The 26,532-nt window shown below is 41.3% G+C and overlaps 1 protein-coding gene across 4 annotated transcripts; it reads right to left on the bottom strand.

The window, feature by feature from the left end:
* Positions 1–919: 919 nt before the first annotated feature.
* LOC148131814 (uncharacterized) lies at positions 920–25,739 on the bottom strand. Of its 4 annotated transcripts, none has more exons than XM_087953429.1 (6): positions 25,434–25,739; positions 24,322–24,892; positions 23,382–23,511; positions 22,539–22,621; positions 21,632–21,758; positions 17,620–21,181 (listed from the first exon to the last, which is right to left on the bottom strand). In XM_087953429.1, the coding sequence occupies exons 2-6, from the start codon at positions 24,733–24,735 to the stop codon at positions 19,152–19,154; spliced, it is 2,784 nt and encodes a 927-aa protein (XP_087809555.1). In that variant the 5' UTR covers positions 24,736–24,892; positions 25,434–25,739; the 3' UTR covers positions 17,620–19,151. The 4 variants fall into 4 exon arrangements, with proteins under 4 accessions (XP_087809557.1, XP_087809558.1, XP_087809555.1 ...); XM_087953430.1 differs by having other exon boundaries at positions 17,620–21,178; positions 25,434–25,722; XM_087953431.1 differs by lacking the exons at positions 17,620–21,181; positions 21,632–21,758; positions 22,539–22,621; ... (1 more) ...; positions 24,322–24,892; positions 25,434–25,739 and adding exons at positions 920–4,363; positions 4,943–5,069; positions 15,722–15,838; positions 16,083–16,183.
* Positions 25,740–26,532: the final 793 nt, after the last annotated feature.

The raw sequence follows: 26,532 nt of genomic DNA, 5'->3' as shown, positions 1-26,532 counted from the left end.
GCCGGGAGCCGTGGAAACGAAGGGAGGAAGGAAGACCCAGGGTAAGGATGGGGGTGTGGGAGGGACCATTGATGTTGCTGGGGTGGGGAGGTGACCGGGACCCCTAGAGGTGAGACGTGAGCTAGGCGGGAGCTTGCGAGAATCCTCCCCTTTCCTCTTGGCCGCGCCCCTCCCAGTGCGATTCCCTCAGACGGAGAAGCGGGAAAAGGGGTTCCGAGAGGAGTGGGAGGAGCCTATTCTGGCGGGAAAAGCGGAGACAGAGGACGCTCTGAGGGAAGCGCCACCATAGGAGGGAGGGGGGTCTTAGGGGTCGTCAAGGACAGGACTCCTCCTTTCTCTGGGTCAGTCACTGAATTGGGCCTCCTTTTGGCCCCCTCTTCTCCTTCAGGCCCCCCCCCGTGTCCCCCTCAGGAACCCCTCCACAACAATCTGGTGCGAATCCCCCAGGGGACCCTTTCAAGTCACCCCGTCACTGAGTCAAATGACTTGGAAGATCCCCAGATCCCCACACTGGATCTCCAACGTATTCATTTCTTCATTTAGCTTTTTGGTTCAATGTATATAATGAAAGGCATCATTTACATTTCGCAGGAACTGTTTCCAATAATTTATTAACCATTCAAATTGAGAAAGGTGGTTAATAATCAGGAAATAACTTTTTTAAAAAAAAAAAAAAACTAGTATTAAGATAAAAAGCACAAAGTCACAATCATGTTACTAAGTTTTCTCCAAAATCAAACCAACTCTACAGACTCTAACATAGGTGAAGTCTGATTGATCTTTCTAATCAACTTGAGATCACAAAATGAAATAGAGGTACTAGTAACATTATGAAAAACTTGAGAAATAGAAAATACTTTAATCCGAGAAACTGAATAATGAATGAATCAAGAAATTTAAATGCTTTTTTTTAAAAAAAAAAAATATTTCTCATATGATACACTCTTGGATCAATAAAACAATTTTTAAAGTCCCTTTCAGTTGGGAGAATAGAACTGAATGGAATGGAGCTGGAAGGGACCTTTGAGGTCTTTTGGACTAGAGTAGGCCCCTGCTCAAGCAGGACATTCTTTTCCAGTGATGGCAAAATATGGCACATGTGTCAGAGGTGGCACGCAGAGCCCTCTCTGGGCATGCATGCCGTCGCCAGCTGCTATTCCGGTTTCTGGCAGATGCGCATGCATTCTGGTTTCGGTACTTGGTGCCGAAAAGGTTCACCAACACTATACCATTTCAGACAAGTGATTCTTCAGTCTCTTCTTAAAAACCTCCACTAATGAAGTACAATTTTTGAAGACGAGTTGTTAAACTGGTTAATTGTCCTCACTGTTAGGAAGTTTCTCTGTAATTCCTTGATCAGTTTCCATCAATTTTTTTTCTTGTCTTGCTTTGGATAGTAACCCCTTCCCCTTTGCTCCCCAAATATTGGAATACTGCCATATCATGTCACCCCAGTCTTTCATTTCACTAGACTAGATAAACAAAATTAGAAGGGACCATGTATGTCATCTAATCCAACCCACTACACAAGCAGGAGATCCTACACCATTTCTGAGAGGTGGCAGTCCGGTCTCTTCTTGAAAGCTGCCAGTGATGAAGCTCCCACAACTTCTAAAGGCAAGCTGTTCCATTGGTTAATTGTTCTCACTGTCAGAAAATTTCTCATTTCTAGGTTGAAATCCTGGTTGACTAGTCATACCCAAATACTGCAACTGTTCTTCATGTTTTAGTCCCCAGGCCTTTGATCACGTTAGTTCTTATAATTTTTTCCAAAGTTTCAACACCTTTTCTGTAGTGTGGTGACCAAAATTAGTTGCAGTATTCCAGGTGTGGACTTACTAAAGCTTTATAAAGTGGTACTGATACTTCACGAGATTTTGATTCTATGCCTTTGCCTGTAGATATAAATATTTGGGAGATTTTTACTTGCAACCAAACTTGTGCACAAGTTTGAGAGGGATGAGAGGGAAAAAAAGCTTAAACTGTGCTATATGTTTAAAGGCCAGTATTCTCAACACAATTAGGGCTAAAATGAATATATACATTTTATTCACAAAATATATATACATACATTTTCCCTTGCTTTGCTTGCATACACCAGCTCTTCACAAAGCCTGGAGGCTGATCCCAGATTCACTTCAGATGTTGATTCTGCAGAAAGAAAACACCAAACCACAAAAACATCCGCATTCCGTACATTTCTATTTCCCACCGATGTGGATCCTCTTATGGGAAGCAAGGTTACTTTTAAATCTGAAGCTGTCCCCACACTGCAGGCATTTATAGGGTTTCTCTCCTGTGTGGGTCCTTTTATGGGAAGTTAAAGACCTACTGGCAGCGAAGGTCTTTCCACACTCTGTGCACTTATAAGGTTTTTCCCCTGTATGGATCCTGTTATGGAAACTAAGTTGACTGCTTCGGCTGAAGCTTTTCCCACACTGTAGACATTTATAGGGTTTCTCTCCTGTATGGATCCTTTCGTGAGAAGTAAGAGAGCCCTTGATAGTGAAGCGCTTTCCACACTCCAGGCATGTATAGGGTTTCTCTCCCGTGTGGACCCGTTTATGGAGGATCAGGTAACTGCTGCTTTTATAGCTGTTTCCACACTCCATGCATTTATAGGGTTTTTCGCCTGTGTGGACCCGTTTATGGGAACCAAGGTCACAGCTTTGTCTGAAGCCCTTCCCACACTCTAGGCATTTATAGGGTTTTTCTCCTGTGTGGATCCGTTTATGAGAAGTGAGAGAACTCTTTACACTGAAGCTCTTTCCACACTCCATGCATTCATAGGGTTTTTCTCCTGTGTGGATCCGTTTATGGGAAACAAGCTCACCGCTTTGCGTAAAGCCCCTCCCACAGTCTAGGCACTTATAGGGTTTTTCTCCAGTGTGGATCCGTGTATGACAATTAAGAGCACCGCTTCCCCTGAAGCTCTTTCCACACTCCATGCATTTAAAGGGTTTTTCTCCTGTATGTATCCTTTGATGGGACGTAAGGGAACACGTCGTTCTGAACCTTTCCCCGCAATCCATACATTTATAAGGTTTTTCTCCCGAATGGATCCTTCTATGGCACATCAGATAATTACTAGTTGAGAAGCCCTTCCCACATTCTAGGCATTTATGGGGTTTTTCTCCTGTGTGGGTCCTTTTATGGGAAGTAAGAGAATACTTCACACTGAACCTTTGTCCACAATCCCCACATTTATAAGGTTTTCTCCCTGTATGGATCCTTTTGTGCAATATCAGATAACTACTGCTGCTGAAACTCTTCCAACACTGTATGCATTTATAGGGTTTTTCTCCTGTGTGGACCCGTTTATGAGAAGTGAGAGAACTCTTTACACTGAAGCTTTTTCCACACTCCATGCATTTAAAGGGTTTCTCTCCTGTGTGGATCCGTTTATGGGAAGCCAGGCTACTGCTTTGGCCGAAGCCCTTCCCACAGTCTAGGCATTTATAAGGTTTTTCTCCTGTGTGGATCCGTTTATGACAATTAAGTGCACTGCTTCCCCTGAAGCTCTTTCCACACTCCATGCATTTATAGGGTTTTTCTCCAGTATGTATCCTTTGATGGGATGTAAGGGTACACTTCATACTGAACCTTTTCCCACAATCCACACATTTATAAGGTTTTTCCCTTGAATGGATCCTTCTATGGCACATCAGATAATTACTACTTTTGAAGCTCTTCCCACATTCTATGCATTTAAAGGGTTTTTCATCAGTATGTATCCTTTTATGGGAAGTAAGGGAATACTTCCTGCTGAACCTTTTCCCACAATCCCCACATTTATAAGGTTTTTCCCCTGAATGGATCCTTTTATGGCACATTAAGTCACTACTAATTCTGAAGCTCGTCCCACATTCTATGCATTTATACAGTTTTTCTCCAGTATGTATCCTTTTATGGGAAGTAAGGGAATTCTTCCTGCTGAACCTTTGTCCACAATCCACACATTTATGGATCTTTTTATTAGAAGTTAAATTACCTCTTCTCCCAACGCTTTTTCCACACTCCACACTGTTGTAGGGCTTCTTCCTTGCTTGTTTCATTTTATGTGACGTAAGATTATTACTGCTGGAGCTTTTTCCAGTGTTGCAGTGGTTACTAACAACGGGGTTTGCTTTTAATCTTTTTCTACTTTGACATTTCCCCGTATTTGCTTTGGAATCACGTTGGGTCAGAAAACGATCCATTTCCACACATTCAAGAATAGATTTTTCTTTCCAATTGTGCTTCTTTTCAGGTTTCCTTCTTCCCCACTTATTTGTAGATGTCTCCCCAGGAATTTCAGCTTTGATTATTTGCAATGGCAATAAATCTGGCTCTTGGGCATTTTCCTTCTTCTGCACATCAAATGCTTGTGGGGAGAAGAAAAATAAATTAGAATAATTTTAAATATTAGAATAAATGTCCACTTTGGTATGCCTATGCATAGATTTATGTACTACTGGACATCTGCGGAGAAAGAAACGAGGGAAATTACAGCATGAATATTAGTTATTCACTTAAAAAACTAGCATAGCTGCTGATCTAACCCTTATTCTTGGCAGTTAGAAATTTAAAGCAAAAACACGTCTTGACATCAGGACGAGGCATACAAATTGTCTCAACTATGTCCACCCTACTTGCACTCAATAAGACAATATATGTCATTGCAACCCAAAGCAAGACAAAATTTGTTGCCAAGTAGGAAAACTGCAACAGGCAAAAACATCCTCTCCCTGAACATCTTTCCAATACCTCTGTAGTAATGACCCAGGGCCCCAGGATGACCACAAGACTAAATGTCAACCCTTCTTAGTCACCACACTGATCTCTTTCTGCTAAATGAAACTTTGCTACTTAGAAAACCATGAAGGAGGAGTGGAATTAATGTAAGAGGAAAAAAGAAGAGTTGAAATCATTTTTAACAAATTACATATAGAGGAACCCTTACCTAAAGAGGCCACGATCCTAGATGTTTCCAACAGGACTTCTTGATACAGGGCATTCCGGCTGGGATCAAGCAGCAACCACTCTTCACTGTTGAAATGGATGGCCACCTCCTCAAAGGACACAGGTCCCTAAAGAATAGAATAGAATTCTTTATTGGCCAAGTGTGATTGGACACACAAGGAATTTGTCTTGGTGCAAATGCTCTCAGTGTACATAAAAGAAAAGAGACATTCATCAAGAATCGTAAGGTACAACACATAATAATAATCATAGGGTACAATAATAAGCAATCAAATCATACTAGGAAACAGTCAATCGTAAGGATACAAGTGACAAAGTTACAGTCATACAGTCACAAGTGGGAGGGGATGGGTAATAAGGACTGGTGAGAAGATTAATAGTAATAGTAATGCAGAAGGAAGAATCCCTGTGAATAGACTCGATAGAATTTGCAAGCTGTCCTTCAATCTGCAAATCCTAAAAGCACAAACGTCTATGGAGATTCTCAATCATCCATGGTCACGTTTGTCCCAAAGGTACTTTTTTCAAGTATTAATTGGACTTTCTGCTTTTTCTTTGAAGATGTTTCACTTCTTATCCAAGAGGTTTCTTCAACAACCAGAAAGTTCAGTTGCCTCTTGAAAAAGCACCTTTGGGACAAACGTGACCATGGATGACTGAGAATCTCCATAGACATTCGTGCTTTTAGGATTTGCAGATTGAAGGAGAGCATTTCCCTTGATTGGCATTTCCCTACGTGGAAACAAAACATTCTATGATAAAAAAGACATAATTCATAGTTTATGGCTGACAGCCAATTAGGGCATATTTTATCACCTTGACAGACTCTGCTGACATTATCATCAACCCGGTTTGATCAAGTAGCATAGCGTGCCTTAGACTACCAGTTGCCCCAACATTTCATCATATTTGCAATTGTCCCTCCCTTTTTCTCTATCTTATTTCTCTCTTCCTCCTTCCCATTTCTGTTTTTCTCTTTCCTCTTTTCTTTTCTCTCTCCCCATTCTCTTGTTTCTCTCTTTTTCTTCTCTCATCCTCTCCCTCCATCATTCTCATTTCCCTTCCTCCACTTTTCTCTCTCATTTCCCTCCCTCCCATTTGTTTTTCTTTTTCGCCTCCCTCTTTTCTTTCTCTCCCATTCTCTCTTTTATTTCTCTTTTTCTTCTCTCATCATCTCCCTCCATCATTTCCTCATTTCTCTTTCTTATCTTTCACATGATGCCCGCAGCCACACCTACCCAGGTTTTGTTGCTCCCAGTGTTTTCTGTGGGAAATGGGTCTCTTTCCCTTCCTCCTTTTCTCTCTCTCATTTCTCTCCTTCCCTCCCATTTCTGTTTTTTCTTTTTCCTCTCCCTCTCTTTCTTTTCTTTCTTCCTTTCTCCCCGAAAACGCCTTTGAAAGCTGCTGAGCTGGGTCAGTATGTGGGGCGGAGTTGAGGCATTAGGGTTGTTCCCCCCCACTCAGCAAGCCGGGGCTGAAGGAGTATGTGCTGTGGCTTCCCCAAAGATGACCTCACAAAGCCCCCTGGCTGGTTTTTCATCGGCAGGACGGCGCACACGAGCCAGGATACCCTCCTCAAGCAAGCAGAGTGATGATTGAAGAGTCCTCTGGGGAAGCTTTAAATCTGCCTGGGAACACAGTACAAATCAAATAGTCCTTGCGATTCTTTAAAGCAGTGATCCCCAACCTTTTTTACGCCGCAGCCCGGTACTGGCATCAGCTGGGCACCGCGCATCAGCTGCCGCCATCTTTTTGATGAAGTGCTCCGGTGAGCATCGAAAGCTGAAGGCGCCGCCATCTTTTTGATGAAAAAGTGCTTCCGGTGAGCTTTCTACCGGAAAAGTTCACGGAAGCACTTTTCATCAAAAAGATGGCGGCATAACGCTCAGCGCCCGGTAGGAGTTGTTCCGCGGACCGGTACCGGTCCACGGACCGGTGGTTGGGGACCCCTGCTTTAAAGGGTCAGCCTTGCTCACACTCATAACCATTTCAATTTAACTTTTTCGTTAGTTTATCAAAGTATACAAAGAAAACAAAACCATGGAAAAGTAAGAAGGGAAAAAGGGGAAAAGAGGGAAGGACATGGTCAGCAGCTGGCACCCCCAGAGAATCTCCTCTCCCTGGACTGTCGTTTTTCCAACTTAACAACAGGAGAAGCAGGCTTCCTTTTGTCTGCTTGACTTTCTGAGGTTAAGGAAAGTGCCGGAATCATCCTTCAAGATACTCCAATAACGGAAACAACCTGCAAGTAGTTTTAGAAGCCGAGCTTCCAAGATAACTGGTGAGCTGAAGCTGAGAGGCAGGGTCGAAACCACATCGTTATTGGACAAAAGAGCCATTTTGGCATTTATTTGTCAAACGGACAATAAGCTATGTCCTTCATTTCTTAAACAATTTATAAGACTATTACGTTTACAAGCTATAGATGCTCTCTTTAGTTACAGCTTACCACCCATTTTTGAAATTTTGAACGCTATTTTTGACATTTTTTCTTTATTATAAAACAGGGAGAGGATGGCTAGAGGCAAGCAAAATAAGGAAGTATGGAATATTCTTGTTTTGAAATATAAGGATAAAACCTGTCATTTTAAACTACTACCATGTTTCCCTGAAAATAAGACCCAGTCTTATAATTTTTTAGGTCACCAAAATAAGCACAAGGGCTTATTTTCGGGGAGGTCTTATTTTTTTTTCCACGGTCGCAACGGACAAAGTGAGGTGGGGGGGGGAGTACAAAGCTTCTTCTCCCTTCTCGCCGCCACAAGGAAGCAGGAGGCTGAGTGATGCACCGATGCTGTGGCCACTAACTGAGGCGATGGGAGGATGATGAAGTCCCAACAGTATCCTTGGCAGCCTGGCCTGCGGAGCCAGAGTGAGGAAATGGCAGTCAGAGCAGCCCCTTCCTCATGTAACCCAGTGGCACTGGCCAGCAGTGCGCCACCTGCCACTACTCATGTTCCACCACTGTTTCCCTGGAGCTCTTGGGGGGGGGGTTCACTTGCCACCTGCTTTCCAGCTTCTGCCCAGCTCCCCTCCCTTCCCCAAAGCATCCTTTCACTAACCTGCTTTCTAGCTCCATTCTCCACCGCCGCATACAGGGCAACAAAAGAAGGCTGTGGGACAAGTGGTAAAAAAGTTCAATCAGACTTCCAATTTCACAAGATATTTTTTTTCCCTGAGAAGTTGGAAGGTTTGAATTTTTTTTTAAGTCCCACAAACTTCTTTTGTTGCTCTGCACGTGGCAGCTGAGAACAGAGCTGGAAAGCAGGTTAATGAAGGAGTTGTGGTTGCTCTGGGGTTGGAATGGTGGGTGCAAAATCCTAACTCCCACCCCACCCCAGAGCAATCATAATGCAAAATCTTCACCCCCATCCCAAAGCAATCATAATGCAAAATCCTGATCCTCCACCGCATCCCAGAGCAATCATATTTTTTTACTTTTTTACTTTTATTTTACTTTTAAAATAATTAGTTGCTCTGTACTGTTTTATTGTGGGTGGTTGAAATCTGCTGATATTTAAGGGTTCAGATTGGATGAGAAACGAAAAAATAATTAAATGAATGAATAAATAGTCTCTGAACACTAGAGGGAACCACTAAACTGGTGTCAGTTATAAAATAGATTCTTGATCAGTCCTTGGAGAAGATTCATCTTTTTGTGAATCAACCAAAATATATTAATCCTATAGGACAGGTGACATTAAAATAAAACATAACTAGGTGTAGAAAATGTAGAAAATGATCAACTTACTGTGTCAACTTTACAAATACCGGATAATGCAAACAACTTAACTGTAACCTCAGAATATAAAACTGACTTCACCCAACACCTGGATAGATACTAATATTACCTTAATTCCAAAAGAAGACTCAGACTTGATGCAGATAAAGAACTATGGGCCTATATCATTATTAAATGCTGATTATAAAATTTTTGCATCAATAATGGCAGAGAAATTAAAAAGATTTCTGAATGAATTTATCCACCCAGATCAAAATGGGTTCCTTCCAAAAAGAAAAATTAAAAACAATGTAAGATTTATACTAGATACATTGGGATATTATGAAGTGTGCTCGGAAAAAGGAATGGCGCTGATCTTTTTAGATGCATAGAAAGCCTTTCACAATTTAAATTGGCAATTTATGATACAACAGTTAGAATACATGGAATTTGGCAAGAACTTTATAAAAATGATTAAGGCAATATATTGTAAGCAAATAGTAAAAGTAATAGTCAATGGGGACTTAACGGAGAATTTTAATATAAGAAAGGGTACAAGACAAGGATGTCCATTGTCCACATTGGTATTTATACTAACATTGGAAGTGTTAAATAGAAATATTAGATAAGACTTAGAAATTAAAGGTATGGAAATAAAAAGGGAAAATACAAATTACAAGCATTCGCAGATGACAGTATTTATTTTAGAAGAACCATTGGAAACGGGACCTAAGTTAAAATGGGAATAATAGAAGAATATAGGAAAGTTGCAGGATTGAAAATAAACAAAGAAAACTAAAATCTTAGTTAAAAATCTCATAGAAAACAGAAGAGAGAATTGATAGAGAGATTAGATTTACAGATGATTAAGATAAATACTTGGGAATATACTTAACAGCAAGATGTATTACAATCAAGATGCAAGACTGTTACAACAAATTTAAAAAAGATTTAGATAAATGGAAAATTTTGCAGCTATCAATGGTAGGGAGAATAGCAACTATAAAAATGAACATCTTGTCAAAGTTACAATTCCTGTTCCAAACAGTCCCAATAAAACTAGAAATTTTTATTTATTTATTTATTTATTTATTTATTTATTTGATTTGCCAATTGTTTACAAGATAATAAGTATAAGTGTATACATAGTTGTGAATACATGAAATGGGTACATAAGAAAAATAAAAGAATAAGAGAAACAATAGGACAGGGACAGTAGGCACGTTGGTGCGCTTATGCACGCCCCCTACAGACCTCTTAGGAAAGGGGTGAGGTCAATAGTAGACAGTCTAAGGTTAAAGTTTTTGGGGTTTGGGGAAGAGACTACAGAGTCGGGTAGAGTATTCCAGACATTGACCACTCTATTGCTGAAGTCGTATTTCTTGCAATCAAGTTTGGTGCAGTTTACTTTGAGTTTGTAACTATTGTGTGCTCTTGTGTTGTTATGGTTGAAGCTGAAGTATTCATTGACAGGTAGGACATTGCAATGTATGATTTTATATACCATGCTTAAGTCAGACCGAAGACGGCGTAATTCAAGGTTTTCTAGTTCTAGAATTTCAAGTCTGGTGGCATAAGGTATTCTACAACGAGTAGAAGAGTGGAGAACTCTTCTTGTGAAATATTTCTGGACTTTCTCAATTGTGCTAATATCAGATACGTAATGAGGGTTCCAGACTGATGAACTGTATTCGAGTATTGGTCTAGCAAATGTTTTGTATGCTCTGGTTAGTAGTGTGATATTACCAGAGAAAAAGCTACGTAGGATTAGGTTAACAACTCTTAATGCCTTTTTGGCTATGTAGTTGCAATGGGCTCTAGCACTTAGATCATTAGAGGTGAGTATTCCAAGGTCCTTTACAGAGCTTGGGTCATCAACAAGATCTTGACTATTCAGCTTGTATTTTATTTTCTGATTTTTTTTTGCCAATATGTAAGACAGAGCATTTATTTGTTGAGATTTGAAGTTGCCATTTGTTTGACCATTCTGATACATAGTCAAGATCTTTTTGTAGGGTAGCAGTATTGTCTGTGGTATTGAACAGCTTTACATCATCAGCGAAGAGAACGCAATTGCTCTTAATATGATCACAGAGGTCGTTTATGTAGAGTATGAAGAGAGTTGGTCCTAGAACACTGCCCTGGGGGACACCACTATTGACAGGTACTGGATTTGATAGGACGCTCCCGATTTTGACCATTTGTTGTCTGTTTGACAGGAATGCTTCTATCCAGTTATTCAGTTGTCCAGAGATACCATAGGATTTTATTTTTAGGAGTAGTTTGTCGTGTACCACTGAATCAAAGGCTTTACAGAAGTCTATGTAGATTGCGTCTATTGCTTTGCCCTGGTCGAGTTGTGTCGTCCATATGTTTTTGCAGTGTAAGAGTTGCAGATTACAGGATAGTTTTTTTCTGAAACCAAATTGTTTATTGGAGAGTAGGTTGTTTGTCTCTAAGTGGAGGATGATGGATTGGTTAATAATTGATTCCATGACTTTACAGGTGACGCAGCATAAGGAGATTGGCCTGTAATTTTCAACTAGGCTTGGGTCTCCCTTTTTGAAGATGGGGATGATTGTGGCTTGTGACCATAGGTTAGGCAAGGAGCTGGTCCTGAAAGATTTTTCAAAGATTATGCTTAGAGGTTTGGCTATGGCAGTGGATAGCTTTCTTAAGAAGTAGGCACATATTCCATCCGGTCCAATAGATAGAGATGGTTTTAGATTGCGTAGTGATTTTTCAACATTGTCTTCTGTGAAATCGATATGTATTAGATCATTGTTGTTATCTGTGGTATGGCTAGGAAATACTGGGCATGATCCATTGCTGTTTACAAATACGGAGCCGAAGAATGTGTTAAAGATGTTGGCTTTAATGGTATCGTCGTTGCAGTCTTTACCATCAGGTCCTATCAAGGGAGGGATGGACCTTGAGTCTTTTAGTTTGTTGTTTACAAAATTGTAAAAAGCACGGGTGGAATTGGTGCTTAGAAGGTTTTCCTCTTGTTTAATGTGATAATTGGTGCATTCAGTCTTTATCTGGTGGCATAAATTTTTGTATCGGTTTTTGAAATTGGCAACGTGACCAGATTTGTTTTTCCGCCAGAGTGATCTCTTTTTGGATTGAAGTTTCCTTATTGATATGGGTAATCTGCTTTTTTGTTTTGTTTTGGGAGTTGTTGTTGGAACATATAGTTTGATGACTCTTTTGACTTCAAGTAAAAATATGTTGTAATGGTCTTCAACGGTATTGCATCCAGTGAATAGAGACTGCCAATCAAGGGATGAGAGATCGTTGTCTATAAGATCATAGTTGCCTTTTTTGAAGTTACAATTGGGGATTACATCATTGTGGTGATTTTTGTGTGGACGTATGTTGAGACAAAAGTCAATCATATTGTGGTCACTAATCATATTGTGGTCACTAATCATATTGTGGTTACTTTGATGAATTAAATACTATAATTTTGAAATATGTGAGGGAAAAAACCAAGAATAGAACTGAAAATGTTGCAAGAATCCAAAAACAATGGGGGCTTTGGACCAGATTGGGAGCTCTATTACCATGCAGCTCATGGGTGAGGGAATGGATAACTTTTAGACATAACAGATTACTGCTTTCAGAAGGCCGTGATCTCCAATTAGGATGGCATGCTTTTTTATGGTATATCAAAAACAGAACTCATCAATACTTTCAAGGACACTATATAAGAAATGCTCAACTTTCAGTGTGGGAAAAGGTGAAAGAAAAAATTTGCATTAAAATTCCAGTTTGGGTCTCAACAGTGGAAGCATTGCTACTTCCAAATGCAGTAAATATGTAGTCAAAAAAAAAAACTTATAAAGATATTTTAAATGTGGAATTTAAACCGAACAAGAGTTACAAAATTAAGATGTAGACTTATCATGGTGGCCGCATATGCAAATAAAATCGAGATATGAGAAAGATATTAAGGATTATGGCTTCTATAAAGTGCCTACAATATTTGACCAAATAATGTTAGTAGATGAAAAGTTGATAAAGAAAATATACAATTTTTGTTAAGCTTAAAAATGGAAGATGAACAGGTAAAAGGGACAATGATAGTATGGGCAAAAAACTTTGGCTATACTATAGATTTAGACAAATGGCAAAAGCTTTGGGAAAGACATTGTAAGTTGACAATGGCAACTACATATAAGGAAAATTTATATAAAATGTTTTATATGTGGCATCTACCACCGGCAAGATGAGAAAAGATGGTTAGAAGCATATCCTCCCAACGTTGGAAATGTAACCAGACTTTGGGGACGTATTATCATATGTGGTAAACAGGTGTAAAAGCAAAGAAATATTGGACAAAACTACATAAGTTTGGACTTAAAACAACATACGATTTTAAGCCAGAAATATTTTGCTAGGCATAATACTGGAAAAATATGGCAAAGGGAACCTGTATTTAATATTAAATGTCTTGACAGCAGCAAGAATTGTATTTGCGCAGTACTGGAAACATAAGGAAACTCCTACAGAGGATGATGTAATTAAAACAAAATTTAGATTGTGCAGAAATGGATAGACTGACACTAAAAATAAAAATTTCAATGAGGAAAAATTTAATTGGGGAAGATTTATTTCAAACCAATTTACAACGTCTAACAGAACAACTTTTGGACTTTTTTTATGGGTATTAAAAAAAAAGAGAACTTTAGGAAATGAGACTTGATAGATTCTCCCAAGAAGAAAAAGATCCTATTCTATGAACACAAGCCGGAGGGAGTGACTTAAATATGGTTTAATTAATTAGGATGGATATATTTTTTAAAAAAAATTGATATATGTACTGTTAGAAAGCTTTACGTTAGTTTTGTATTTTTAAAATGAATATGTAAGTATACACAGGTCTGCTGGTTCTTTAAGTAATGCTGAACAATAAAGTTGGTAAAATAGTATGGATTAGATTTGAAAATATGAGAATGAATGATCTATTATTTCCCGCAGCAAGGAAGAGCTGAGATGGTAAAAATGATTTTTTTTTCTACAAATGTTCTGACCCAGCTGAATTCCCCGAGAGCAAACACAGATAAACTCAGTAACTCAAACTTTCATGGCTTTAATCTACAAATAAACCTCTTTGTAGATAACAGGTGGCTTGCAGCCAATTAGTCCAACAAGAAAAATCTTGGCAGAAGTCCTCAAATAAACCAGTCTTGAATCACAACACTGAGTCCTTCCAACATTTTTGCCTTTTGCAAAGGCAAAAACCATTTGAAACCAGGCTTATATTCCCTGGAGGAAGTGGCCATTATGTTGCATCCTTACTCCCGAGTCGTCTGTGCAGCTTCAGCTGTTCTCTTGTACAAATCATCCTGCGCTCACACACACATAGCACAGGCTCTTCTGGAACCTCATCACTGCTGCCAGCCCCCACCATCCCTGAAGGCAGCAGTCTACTCCCTGATGGTCCCGGCCCCTCCTCCGAGTCCTTGCTCTCCTCCACCATTTGCACCTGCTGCCGGCTAACCACAACACCAAATAAGAGATCATATTTAATTTTGTCTCTAGCTTGAAATTGCTTCCTGATTTTCTGTTTGCAATGAGAAAAAAATGAAACTTTGATTCTGTTTTTGTAAACTAAACAAGATTATTATAGAAATAATTTGTACATACTGTAAAAGCAAAACATTGCGGTTGGAATGTTGTTACCTTTGACTAAGGCAAAGAGTGTCCAAAGTTGATGTCTTTTTCTTTTTTCCCCCTCCCATTACACTATACCCCCTCTTTTCCCCTTCCTCTCTTCTTTCCCAAGGTTTTTTCTTGGTGTTTTATACTTCAATAAATTAATAAAAAAGTTAAATCGAAAAAAACCACTCATGAACATTCATGAAAATACTAGGGAAGCACTTCCAGGCATCAAGATGTAGATGATACACAAAGTAATTTCTACTTCTCCTGTCTTTATCCCTTTCCCCAACGATAGGAAACCAAGATTACACTTACCATAAAGTAGATTTAGCCTAACTATTCATCTCCTTTCTGCTTTATTTGACAAAGGCCACATGAACTGCCATGTGGCATTTTTTGAAACCAGAATTATACAACCACTAAGGAATTCCATAGATCTCCAAATCTTTGTTGAGAGATGGGCCTAGTTTGACTGATCACAAATTTAAATTTCCAATTCTAATCTCCTTGTTTTGTGCTTTGCTCAGCAATAGCAGTACCATATGCTGAGTCCCCAAAGGAAACTAGAGGTCTATTACTGCTCCCCCATATAAACTGCTAATCTCTTCCTTCCCACCTGGGTTGGAAACCCAGCAGCTCTTTCAGCTTCGCCAATAGACGGAGATGATTCAGTGAACATCGGTGACTCCATTTTGTCCACTGGGAAGGACAACTTCATCTTTTCTAGCTTGAAGGGACAAATTAAGATCTCTTCCTGTTCTGCCCAGGAAACCTCCATTTTTGCCTCTTCTACACATTGCCTTTCATAGGCTCCATCATGGGAGCCAAGAATAAAAGGAAAAGACCAAACCCACCACACGCTGAAGAACAAACCTCAGTTAGATTGTTCTCCTAACCTTTTGGAACAACACATGGAAGTATATATACCAAAGTGTTTCCTCAATCACTGTAAATTCTTCCCCACCCAACTCTGCAGTTTGAAACCAGGGAAATTATTGATATTCTAGCAACCCAGAAAACATGCCTGCAAGGGCAGGTGGTGCTGGAAATGGCCCAGCAGGGATCTGTGTATGAATTTAGTCAAAACTATTACTTAAGGATGGCCAGAAACAAAGAAAAATCTTTCAGGATGGAGAAGGAGCCAGAATGCAAGTCAAAGTATTCCCTATAAGAGTCCGTCTTCTACGAAAGGCAAACCATAGGCTTGATCTGAAGGGAGGGAAATCCTTTGTGCAACTTAAGTCTTCTAGCTTGAAGATATCTTTCCTTTTGGGTCACCTTCTACCAAATCCAACGACTAAGACACAAGATACAGAGAATTAAGGATAACTAGAATCTCTCTAGAAAATCTCCAGTCCAGTCTCCCCTTACCTTGTGAGGAATCCAGACCTTGACTTCTATCTTTGGAGATCCCTCTGAAAGATAGATCAGGAGAAAGTTTTGTGTGATCCGCCCAATTACTCCCCGTTCATGGAAGGACCTCAGAACCTGAAATATAAGCAAAGAAGGGGACAGGACAAAAGAGGATCTGAATGTTATTTTCTGACCAAAAAACCCTTGTGTCCATCAGTGGTGACACCCAATAGGAGAATAGCTCCAAACGAGATACTCTTTGGAGGGAAGATAGAATAATTTCGCTAATGAGGTTTTCTAAATATCTATTGGCATTATTAATCTCCAAAACTCCATCAGGGAAAATTGAAGAGTTTCCCCCCAAAAAAGCTTCTCTGACCTGGGGTCCTTCCTGCTTCTTCTCTTCTCTTCCCGCTCCGTCCCCTGGGGAGGATCTGAGTGGTGGAACCCACCACTTGCCCGCCCCCACCAGATTCCCAGAGAGCAACTCGCAGCCGGAACTACCCGACCAGGCAGACGGAGTAGAGCATGCGTAGTAGACTAATCAGCTGGCCCCTGGGATGAAATCGTGGCTGTGGGGGCAACTTTGGAGGAATGGAGAGAGGCGGGGGGGGGGGGCGAGACTCAAACCGTCACAGCTTGAAGGAAAACAGATACGGGAAAAGTGGAAGGTTTCCTAGGAAGTAAAAGTGACATTCCCTTGTCAAGGGTGAGGGAACGGGAGGAGGCATTGATGCTCGAGCAGGCGGGGCGGGGAGAAGGTGACTGGTAACCCGCCCCTCGGGAGAAGTTAGGGAAAAGGCTGAGGGCTAGAGAACCGGGAGCTTGCGAGACTTCCTCCCTTTTCATCTTGGCCACGCCCCCTCCCTGTGCGATTTCCCTCAGACGGAGAAGAGGGAAAAGTGGCTCCGAGAGGGGTGGGAGGAGCCTATTCCGGCGGGAAGAGCGGAGAGACAAGCGGTTCTGAGGGAAGCGCCGCCATGTGGGGATCTTTGGGGTCCTCAGGGAGACATTCGATTCCTCCTTTCTCTCGGTTAGACCGAATTGGGCCTCCTTCTGGCCCCCTTTTCTCCCTCAGGTGGCCCCCTTTTCTCCACTCCCCAGTGTCCCCCTCAGGATCTCTTTTCTGGTTCTTTGATGCGAATTCCCTAGGGAACTCTTTGAAATCACCCCGTCACTGAGGCAAATGAATCGGACGATCCCCAGATCGGATCCCCTTTCAAGGACTCGGCCTCCGCTTTCTCCAAAGACCCTTTAGAATAATGACTGTTTCTTTCAGTGCTTCATTTTCAAAGGGGAAAGAGTGGAATCGCTGGATCGACAATAAGGAATATATTGGACTTATTCTATGAATATATTATTTTTAATGATATTAAATGGGAAAGTAAATGTAGATGCTGCCTGGACCTCTCCGCTCTGACTCAAGTGCAAATCCTTAAAAGCCAAAAATATCATCCAAGTTGTAGAAAGAGGCAAAAGACTGAAATTTTCTGGTTCCCCTTTTGAGTCCTCTGGTGTAAAAGAAGAGAAAGTTGGCCAAAACACTTTCAATGATGCATGGATTATCCCCACAGATGTAAAATTACACAATTAGGATGTTCTGCTCAAATTCCATATATTTACAAGGAGTGTAATGGTCTTCCCACATTAAAATAGGCTCTAGTTCCACCGCTTTGTTGCTGCTGTTATAGGTGGATCCTGCTTTGAGCATGCTTTCCTCATTTTCCATGGATAAATGTTCATCATTCTCTATGCTGTGTGAAAATGAATCAGATCTGAACTCTCCACCTTCTACCACTTTCTAACATTTTATTACACTCTTCCCCACCCCATGAAAATCTCCATATTCATCTGATTTCTTCATTTTTCTTCTTCAATGCATATTAAGTAGGAATCATTTACATTGCACAACAATTATAGTTCCCAATAATTTATTATATTAACCTTGCAAGCCAATATAGTTAATAAGGATATACTAAGACATTTAAAAAGCTATGCTAAGATAAAAAGCACAAAGTCACAATCATACTAGCAAAGAAGTTGTTCCTAACTTGCAATGCCATGGCCCCGTAAAATTTCAAATTAGACTGACCATTCTAATCACCTTGATATCACAAAATCAAAATGGCACTAAAGTGACATTTTAAAACCTTGACCCAATAGAAAATATGGTTCTTATTTACATGGAGAAATGAATAAGTGAATAATTTAAATCAAGCAATTTAAGTCCCTCCTTTAAAAAAAAAGACATTGCTCCTATGGTACAATGTTAGATCTATAAAACCATTTTTAAAATAAAGAGGCATCAGGTGTGATCATAAACTGACGGTTATATTTCTCCTTTCAGCTGGGTTAATGCAAGTTTGCACCAGACAAATACAAGTCTAAGCAGGCATGTACATACAAATATTCAGAATTTTTTTTACTTCTAAATGAAACTTATGTACATAAATGACAAAAGAATCAACAGCTTATGTACCTTGTTACATGTTTAAAGAAGGTCAATAGTTTAAACACAATTACATTAACTCTACAAAGCGTGGAGCCTGAACAGACTTACTTCAGATGTTTCTTCTTGCCTAGATAAAGCAGCTTGACCAGACAGGTTTTGACAGATTTTTGACACAACAAACGCAACAATTTACATTATAAAGATCACACTTGGATTATTGCATCCAGTTTTCATATAAAAAAGATGTGGAGACTCTGGAAAGAGTAAAGAGAAGAGCAACAAAGACGACCAGGGCTAAAACATATGAAGAACAGTTGCAGGAATTGGATATGTTTAGTTTAATGAAATGAAGGACTAAGGTGACATTACAGCAGTGTTCAAATATGTGCCACAAAGAACAGAGCATAAAATAATAGGATGGGAAGAGACTTTGGAAGTCTAGTCCAGGGTCAACCCATTCTCCAGAGCACCTGAAACCAGGACAAGAAGCAATGGATGGAAACTAATCAACAAGAAAACCAAGGTAGAACTTTCCTGACAACTTTGTGTCCAGAAGTTGTAGGTGCTCCATCCAACATTGGAAGTTTTTAAGGAAACATTGAACATCCATTTGTCCGAAACAGTATTGGGTTTCCTGCTTGAGCAGGGATAGAAGATCCCTTCCAACTCTGTTATTGTTAATTTAATAATATATTCTCATGAGCCGAATCCGACTGTGGTAAAATGGTATTAAGATGGTATTAAGAAATCTATCTTGGAAGTTCTTTCCAAAATCCATATTTTTATGCAGTTTCTCCTATGGCAGGCGATTCTCAAAAAAAGAGGACTGTTTACCTCAGGTGTCTTCCACAAGATCCTTGAACCAGTCCCTTTATGGGAATTAACTTGATTTCTTCATATTAAGGTTTTTCCATACACTATGCATGACTTTCCCCCTCTGGCTTTTTTCATAAGAGTACTGTTTTCATAAAACCCTTCTCCGCTTCCAACACATTTCTACTGTTTTTCTCTTGTATGTACTCTTTTATGAGAATTTAGATGACTTTTCAACCGGAAGTACTTACCACACACTGTGCAATGATACAGCTTCTCCCCTGTGTGGATACTAACATGTTTAGTAAGAGAACCTCTCGTAACAAAACTCTTTCCACATTCATTGCATATATAGGGCTTCAACCCTGAATGGATCCTTTTATGACAAGTCAGGTGGCTATTGTGACTGAAACTCTTCCCACATTCCATACATTTATATGGTTTCTCTCCTGTGTGGATCCTCTTATGGGAAGTAAGGGAATCACGATGACTAAAGCTCTTTCCACATTCCAGGCATCTATAGGGTTTCTCTCCTGTGTGAATCCTTCTATGAGAAGTCAGGTGGCCATACCAATTGAAGGTCTTACCACAGTCCATGCATTTATAAGGTTTTTCCCCTGAATGGATCCTTTTATGATAAGCAAGGACACTGCTCTTACTGAAGCTCTTCCCACACTCTAGGCACTGATAGGGTTTTTCTCCCGAATGGAGCCTTTTATGATAATTAAAAGAACTGTTTACACTGAAGCTCTTTCCACATTCAGTACACTTAAAGGGTTTCTCTCCTGTATGGATCCTTTTGTGGGAAGCAAGATCACTGCTTCGGATGAAGCTCTTCCCACATTCTGTGCATTTATAGGGTTTTTCTCCCATATGGATCCTTTTATGATATCTAAGAGAACTGTTCATACTGAAGCTTTTTCCGCACTCAACACACTTATAGGGTTTCTCTCCTGAGTGGATCCTTTTATGAGAGGTAAGGGAACTGTTCATACTGAAGCTTTTTCCACAATCCGTACATCTATAGGGTTTTTCCCCGGTGTGCATTCTTTTATGAGAGGTCAGGTGATTGCTGTTGCTGAAACCCTTTCCACACACTGTGCATATGAAGGGTTTTTCTCCTGTGTGGATCCTTTTATGGGAAGTAAGCTGACTACTGTGGCTGAACCTCTTCCCACACTCTAAGCACTGATACGGTTTCTCTCCTGTATGAACCCTTTGATGAGAAGTAAGGGAACTTTTCATACTAAAGCTTTTCCCACAGTCTTCACATTTATAGGGCTTTTCTCCCGTGTGAATTCTTTGATGAGAGGTAAGGGAACTTTTCATACTAAAGCTTCTTCCACACTCCAAGCATTGAAAGGGTTTCTCTCCAGTATGAACCCTTGTATGAGAAGTAAGAGAACTGTTCATACTGAAGCTTTTTCCACACACTAAGCATTGATAGGGTTTCTCTCCGGTGTGGATCCTTTTATGAGAAGTAAGAGAACTGTTCATACTGAAGCTTTTTCCACACACTAAGCATTGATAGGGTTTCTCTCCTGTGTGAATCCTTTTGTGAGAAGTCAGGTGGCCATGCCAATTAAATGTCTTTCCACAGTCTGTGCATTTATAAGGCTTTTCCCCTGTATGGGTCCTTTGATGAGAAGTCAGATGATCTCTGTTCCCGAAGCTTTTCCCACATTCCAGACATTTATAAGGTTTCTCTCCCGTATGAATCCTTTTATGAGAAGTAAGGGAACTTTTCATACTGAAGCTTTTTCCGCAGTCTGTGCATTTATACGGTTTTTCTCCTGTGTGGATCCTTTTATGGATGGTCAGGTAACTGCTGCTGCTGAAGCTCTTTTCACACTCCAGGCATTTATAGGGTTTTTCTCCCATATGGGTCTTTTTATGGGGAATAATGTTGCTATTGTTGCTATAGCTCTTTTTAATTTCAAAGTCATTACTAATCACAGATTTTCCTTTTAATATTTCCCCACTCCTTTGAGTGTTGTGCATATTCCTTTCCTTGACAATGCATTGGGTCAGAAAGTGATCCATTTCTGCATGCTGAAGAGTGAATATTTCATTGCCATTGTAAGTTTGGTTTTTTTCATATTTCCTCATTTCCCACTTATCTGCAGATGTTTCTTCTGGTATTTCAATTTTTATTATTTGCAATGGCACCAGATTTGGCTCTTGGTAATTCTCATTCTTCTGCTCATCAACTGCTTGGGGGATAGGGGAGAAAGGAAATCAGAAATGTCAGATGTCCGATGACAGAATATACATATCATTGCAAAATACCTTGTGAACTCTTAAGTTTCCTCTTTCCAACTATGCATTCAAAATGGACAGTGATATATTTATTTATTTATTATGGGTACAGGTATATATGTATGTATATAGCATGTGTATATGTGTATTATGTATGTGTGTATGGGTAGGTATATACTTGCTCTTGAGATCAGGCAACAGAATTTCGTTTTTAATGTAAGCCAGTATACTCTCAGTAAAATATGACAATAAAAGTTATCTTAAATCTTAAAATAATTGTAGGAGAAAATGTGGTGATAAGGACAATTGAAATAAGCATAAACATCTATACAGTTTTCTCAAGGTGTAAATTAAGCTAATGACTCCTTACTCTGACTGAAATTTTCTTCCAGAGGAACCCTTACCTAAAGAGGCTATGATTCTACATGTCTCCACCATGACTTCTCGGTGCAAGGTTTTCTGCCTGGAATCGAGCAGCAACCACTCTTCGCTGGTGAAATGAACGTCCACTTCCTCAAAGGACAGAGGACCCTGAACAAGGAAGAATTCCTGTGAGCAGACTCAGGAAAAATTTGCAAGATTTCCTTTAATCTGCAAATCCTAAAAACACAGTGTTATGCTTATGTGGACATTTCCCTGGCTGAGCTCAAGATGTTATGTGATATCACCAATCCTGCATCTCTCTTTTTATCTGTGTGTAAGTAATTTACACTAAAAGGTGTAAGTTGTAACTTTCATTAAAAATCCACAACATAAACAATCCATAAAGGGGTCCACCAGCCCCTTTAACTCTTTCCTGGACAAAAAGCTGGGAAGAGGCTAATTTGAAATTACTTCTGTAAACCAACACTGATAAAGCTTTTAAAGCTTTTAAAAGCCAAGCTGGAGTCAGGGGTGTCTTTGTTCTTTATCCATTTTGGATGATCTCCTTAAAGCCCAGAAGAAAAAGCCATTAAATTTTGAAAAGAAGGAATAACAGTGTATATCTTTTATTCCACTGTCTTTTTGTAAATTAGGTTCGCAACCTCCTTATGGCCTTCCCAAAATGATCAAGGATGGCGCTATCCTTTGCTTGTTTTAAAATGTGAACTATCATTTTTAAGTCCAACCACGTATTATCACTAAAGAATCCAACACATTTCCAAAACAATCTAGAGAGACAGACCAAGTGTGACTGATCTCTAATTTGAATCCTAATTTCCCCGTCCCATGTTGCTCAGGAACAGCAGTATCATATGCGTAGACTTCAAATGACCCCAAAGCAGTCTTCAACTGCTCCCCAATATTAGCCCCAGATCTTTTCATTCCTACCTGAGCTGAAAGTTCACCTGCTCTTTTAGCTCCACCAGTACAGAGAGAGGAACCAATGAAGAACGGTGACTCCATTTTGTTCCCTGGGAATAAAATGGGATAAAAACAAGAAAGGGATTAACTACATTTTTTGAGCTTGAAGGCATGACTTACTATTTCCTCTTGTCCCAGGGAGGAAACCTCTACCTCTCACTCCTATGTTTTGCCTCCATATTGAGAGTCAATAAAAGAAGCCCACAGCCCCAATACACACTGCAGAACAAACCACAATTGGGTTGCTCTCCTAACCTATTGGGAAGGAAGGAGGCAAGGAAGTATACTCTTGGCAAACAAAGCATTCACTCAAGCAACGTTTATTCTCTCTCCATCACCTACAACCTGAAACCATGTTGTTCTGGTATCCCAGAAAGACCAACCATTCTGGCAACAACCATTCAACTGAAATTCTGGCACCCCAGGAACATGCAAGGACAGATGGTGTTGGAGATGATCCAGAAAGGTTCTGCAACAGAATTCACTCAAAATTATCAAGACTGATTGCCCCAATCCCCATCAGTGAGAACAAAGAAAAATAGCTCAGGATGGAGGATCCAGAATGCAACACAGGGCGATCCCCAGACGAGTCAGTCTTTTGCAAAAGGGGAATTATGGAAAAATAGTCTATGAACTGAAGGGAGGGACTTTGTTCATGAAACTGAAGCCTTCTAGCTTGAAGAGGGAGAGTTAAGGCTTTTTTGGTGGGTCATCTAATAAGTCCTACAACTAGACATGAGAAGACACAGAGAATTAAGAACAGCTAGAAGCTCTCTGGAAAACCTCTAAACATGTAGAGCATTGCCTTACCTGGTGAGACATTTTGACATCGATGTTTTCCCTTGGATATCCCTCTCAAATATGACTTCTGAGTAGGGTTTATGGGATCTACCCTTTCTTCAGGATAATTAATCCCCACCTCCAGGAAGGATCTTAGAACCTGAAATATTTGTGAAGAAGAATTAAGAGGGCAGGAGATAAAGAGGATCTGGATTTTCATTTTGTGCCCACAATGTTGCGTGTCCTCAGTGTCCATCATTAAGGATAAAAAAGGATAGTGGAAGAATTGCTCCAAAAGTGTCCTCTGGAACACTTTCCTTAATGATGATCTCTAAATATCTGGTTGTGTCTATCTCTATATATAAAAGCGAAATACCACTCACGCATCATCACAAAATATCCAGAACCGTAAAGCCTATAAACTTGAAATTTGGCACATACATTCCTCTTGGCTTCTAGGTGCTCATTAAGAAAGGATTTTTCAAAATGACCATCAGAGCATTAGTATTTCGTATATTATTATTATTAACACGCTCTGATGCTAAGGAGTTCTACTCCCCCTCCCCACCTGAAAAAAAATCTGTTCCAAATGCAAAACACAAGCAGAGGAGTTTCAGTTTCAATTTCAGAGCACCAAGCAGCTTTAGTACAGAACAGTTGAGCTAAGCCACGCCCAGGCTCCTTGCTGTCTCCTTGCTCACACAGCAAATACTGCTTCAGTTTCCAAACAGCCCTTGACTCTCTCACACACTGACAGGACGCTAGCCAGATGAATACTGATGGATGCTGGAAGGCAGAGGCAGAATTTTCCCTTTATTTTCCTCCCCAAAAACTAAGCCCGATCACATAGTTTCATAGCGAAGCATGGATATAGAACAAGTTATTAATACCCCAAACTCCCTTAAACAGACAATTTAGAATTCAAGCAAATGAAAACCCATATCTTTTTCCCAAGAGGAGTGTCTCCCACCTGATACCCTTCCTGCTCCTCCTCCTTCGCCTGGCTTAGCAGGAAACCTTCGGCCAGGGCCACCGCCTGGCAAGTGGTCTCCGCTCGGCACTCCCGCACCCAGCGCTGCATCTCCCTGGGCAGGACGGCTAGAAACTGCTCCAAGATCACCCGGTCCAACATCTGAGCCTTGGTGTGCTTCTCGGGCTGCAACCACCCCCAGCAAAGACGATGAAGGCGGCTGCAAAGCTCTCGCGGCCCCTCGGCCTCCTGAAAGGGGCTGTTCCTGAAGCACCAATGCTGGATCTCAGAACTGAGGGCTTCCTTCTCTGGGATCTTCTGCCTGGGTCCTGCCCAGAGCTCCCCACAGTTCCCAGGCTGAGCGGCAATGGGGTCTTTCCCCACGCCTTTCCATTCTGGGTGGATTGCATCCATTTTGGCCTCTTCTCTGACAGGGATCCAGAAGGTCTCTGCGGATCTCCTGGTCTGCGGAGGTCTTTTCAGTCCTGCACTCTGAAGGAGTTACATAGAGAGGCCCCAGAGAAGATTTTCAAGCCATTCAGTTCTCTCAAGAGGCCTCCAGCTTTTACATCTGAGGAGGAAAAGAAAGGAAACGTCAACCCTGAGCTACGAGCATTCTTCTTTAACGGAATCTTCCGGAATTACCGACTGTTCTCCTTCAGAAACAGTGATTGTTTAATCAAAAACGAGGGCAGAAAAGTGACATTTTGGAAGGGGGGGAGGGCCAAAAACCAGGTGTTTTGAGGCTCAGGGCACGGTCGGTTCCTCTCTCCGCCTCAACCCCAGGTCCCCTTGGAGACCAGCCCTCATTTTGGAGGAGGGTCTTCTGCAGAAGTGCAGCTGAGCTCCACTGACAGCAAGAAAAATATGGAGGGTCTTACAGACCCGGCCAGAAATGAATTCCTGAGGCACAGAATCGGACCTTTCCAATGCCTCCCAACCCCAAAATAGCTAGAAATAGGGACCCTTTGCAAAAGGCAGGGGAGTGCCAGGCAGGATTTTTCCACCCCGCCCCACCGCTCGGAACGCTGCGAATCAAATCTGGTTTACGCCCAATGTGAGCACTTGGTTGGGCTTCCCCTCCCTCCACTCTTTCTCTCCCACTCACCCACCCCTAATGTCGGATCCCTTGCGTGCAAAGGCAGGAGCAGGAGTGGGTGTCTCCCCTACCCTGCCCAGTCCAGCAAACCCTCCGGCGTCCCTCCATCTCTCCTCCGGCTTCTTTGAAGGGCGAGGCGGACTTTTCCCCGCCTGCGAGAACCGGCCGGACAGGCTCTGTCTCTGGGTGGAAGGGGGCTGCTCCTCCCGCGAGGAGGCTCTGGGTCGCGGGAGCCCCTCCAGCCCGAACCCCACGAATCCCCCCAAAGCGCAGCCACAACCGGTCCACCCAAGGTAGGCAATCGTAGCGGAGCATGCGCAGTGGAGAGAGAGAGAGAGAGAGAGAGAGAGAGAGAGAGAGAGAGAGGTGCGCCCCCTGGTGGCACTTTTTTTTAAAGAATAAAATAGAATTCTTTATTGGCCAAGTGCGCCTGGACACACAAGGAATTTGTCTTTGGTGCATAAGCTCACAGTGTACATAAGAATAAAACAAAATAAAATACATTCATCAAGAATCGTAAGATACAACACTTGCAGGCAGCGCCCGGGCTTCTAACTGCGAGATCATGAGGGGCACCTTAAAGGCCATCCAGGCCAACCCATGCTCAATAGAACAGAACAGAATTCTTCATTGGGCAAGTGTGCTTGGACACACAAGGAATTTGTCTCCGGGACATAAGCTCTCAGTGTACATACAAGCAATAAGTGATAAGTTATGATCATAGAATTAGAATAGAGATGGAAGGGACCTTGGAGGTCTTCTAATCCAGCCCCCTGCTGGAGAACTTATACCCATGATGATGAACCTATGGCACGCATGCCGGACCTCTCGGCATGCGAGAGGTCACCCGGAAGAGCTCCACTGCGCATGCGCGCACACACCGCCACCCAACAGCTGATTGTTGGGTATCTGGCGCACATGCACGGTGTGCACAGGAGACGCACACGCATGCACAGAGACCACAGCGCACGTGGGGAGGGGGCGTGCACGCATTGCCTTCTGGGTGCTGGAACACGAGTGCGAGCGCACTTTTTGTATTGGGAACCGAAAAAGGTTAGCCACCACTGACCTATACCGTCTCAGACAATTGACTCTCCAATCTCTTCTTACAA

This window comes from Notechis scutatus, chromosome 2 (assembly GCF_049901735.1).
Source record: "Notechis scutatus isolate UNSWTSFEM ecotype Mainland chromosome 2, rNotScu1.2, whole genome shotgun sequence".
NCBI lineage: Eukaryota > Metazoa > Chordata > Lepidosauria > Squamata > Elapidae > Notechis > Notechis scutatus.
This window is presented reverse-complemented; position numbering and strand designations above follow the sequence as displayed.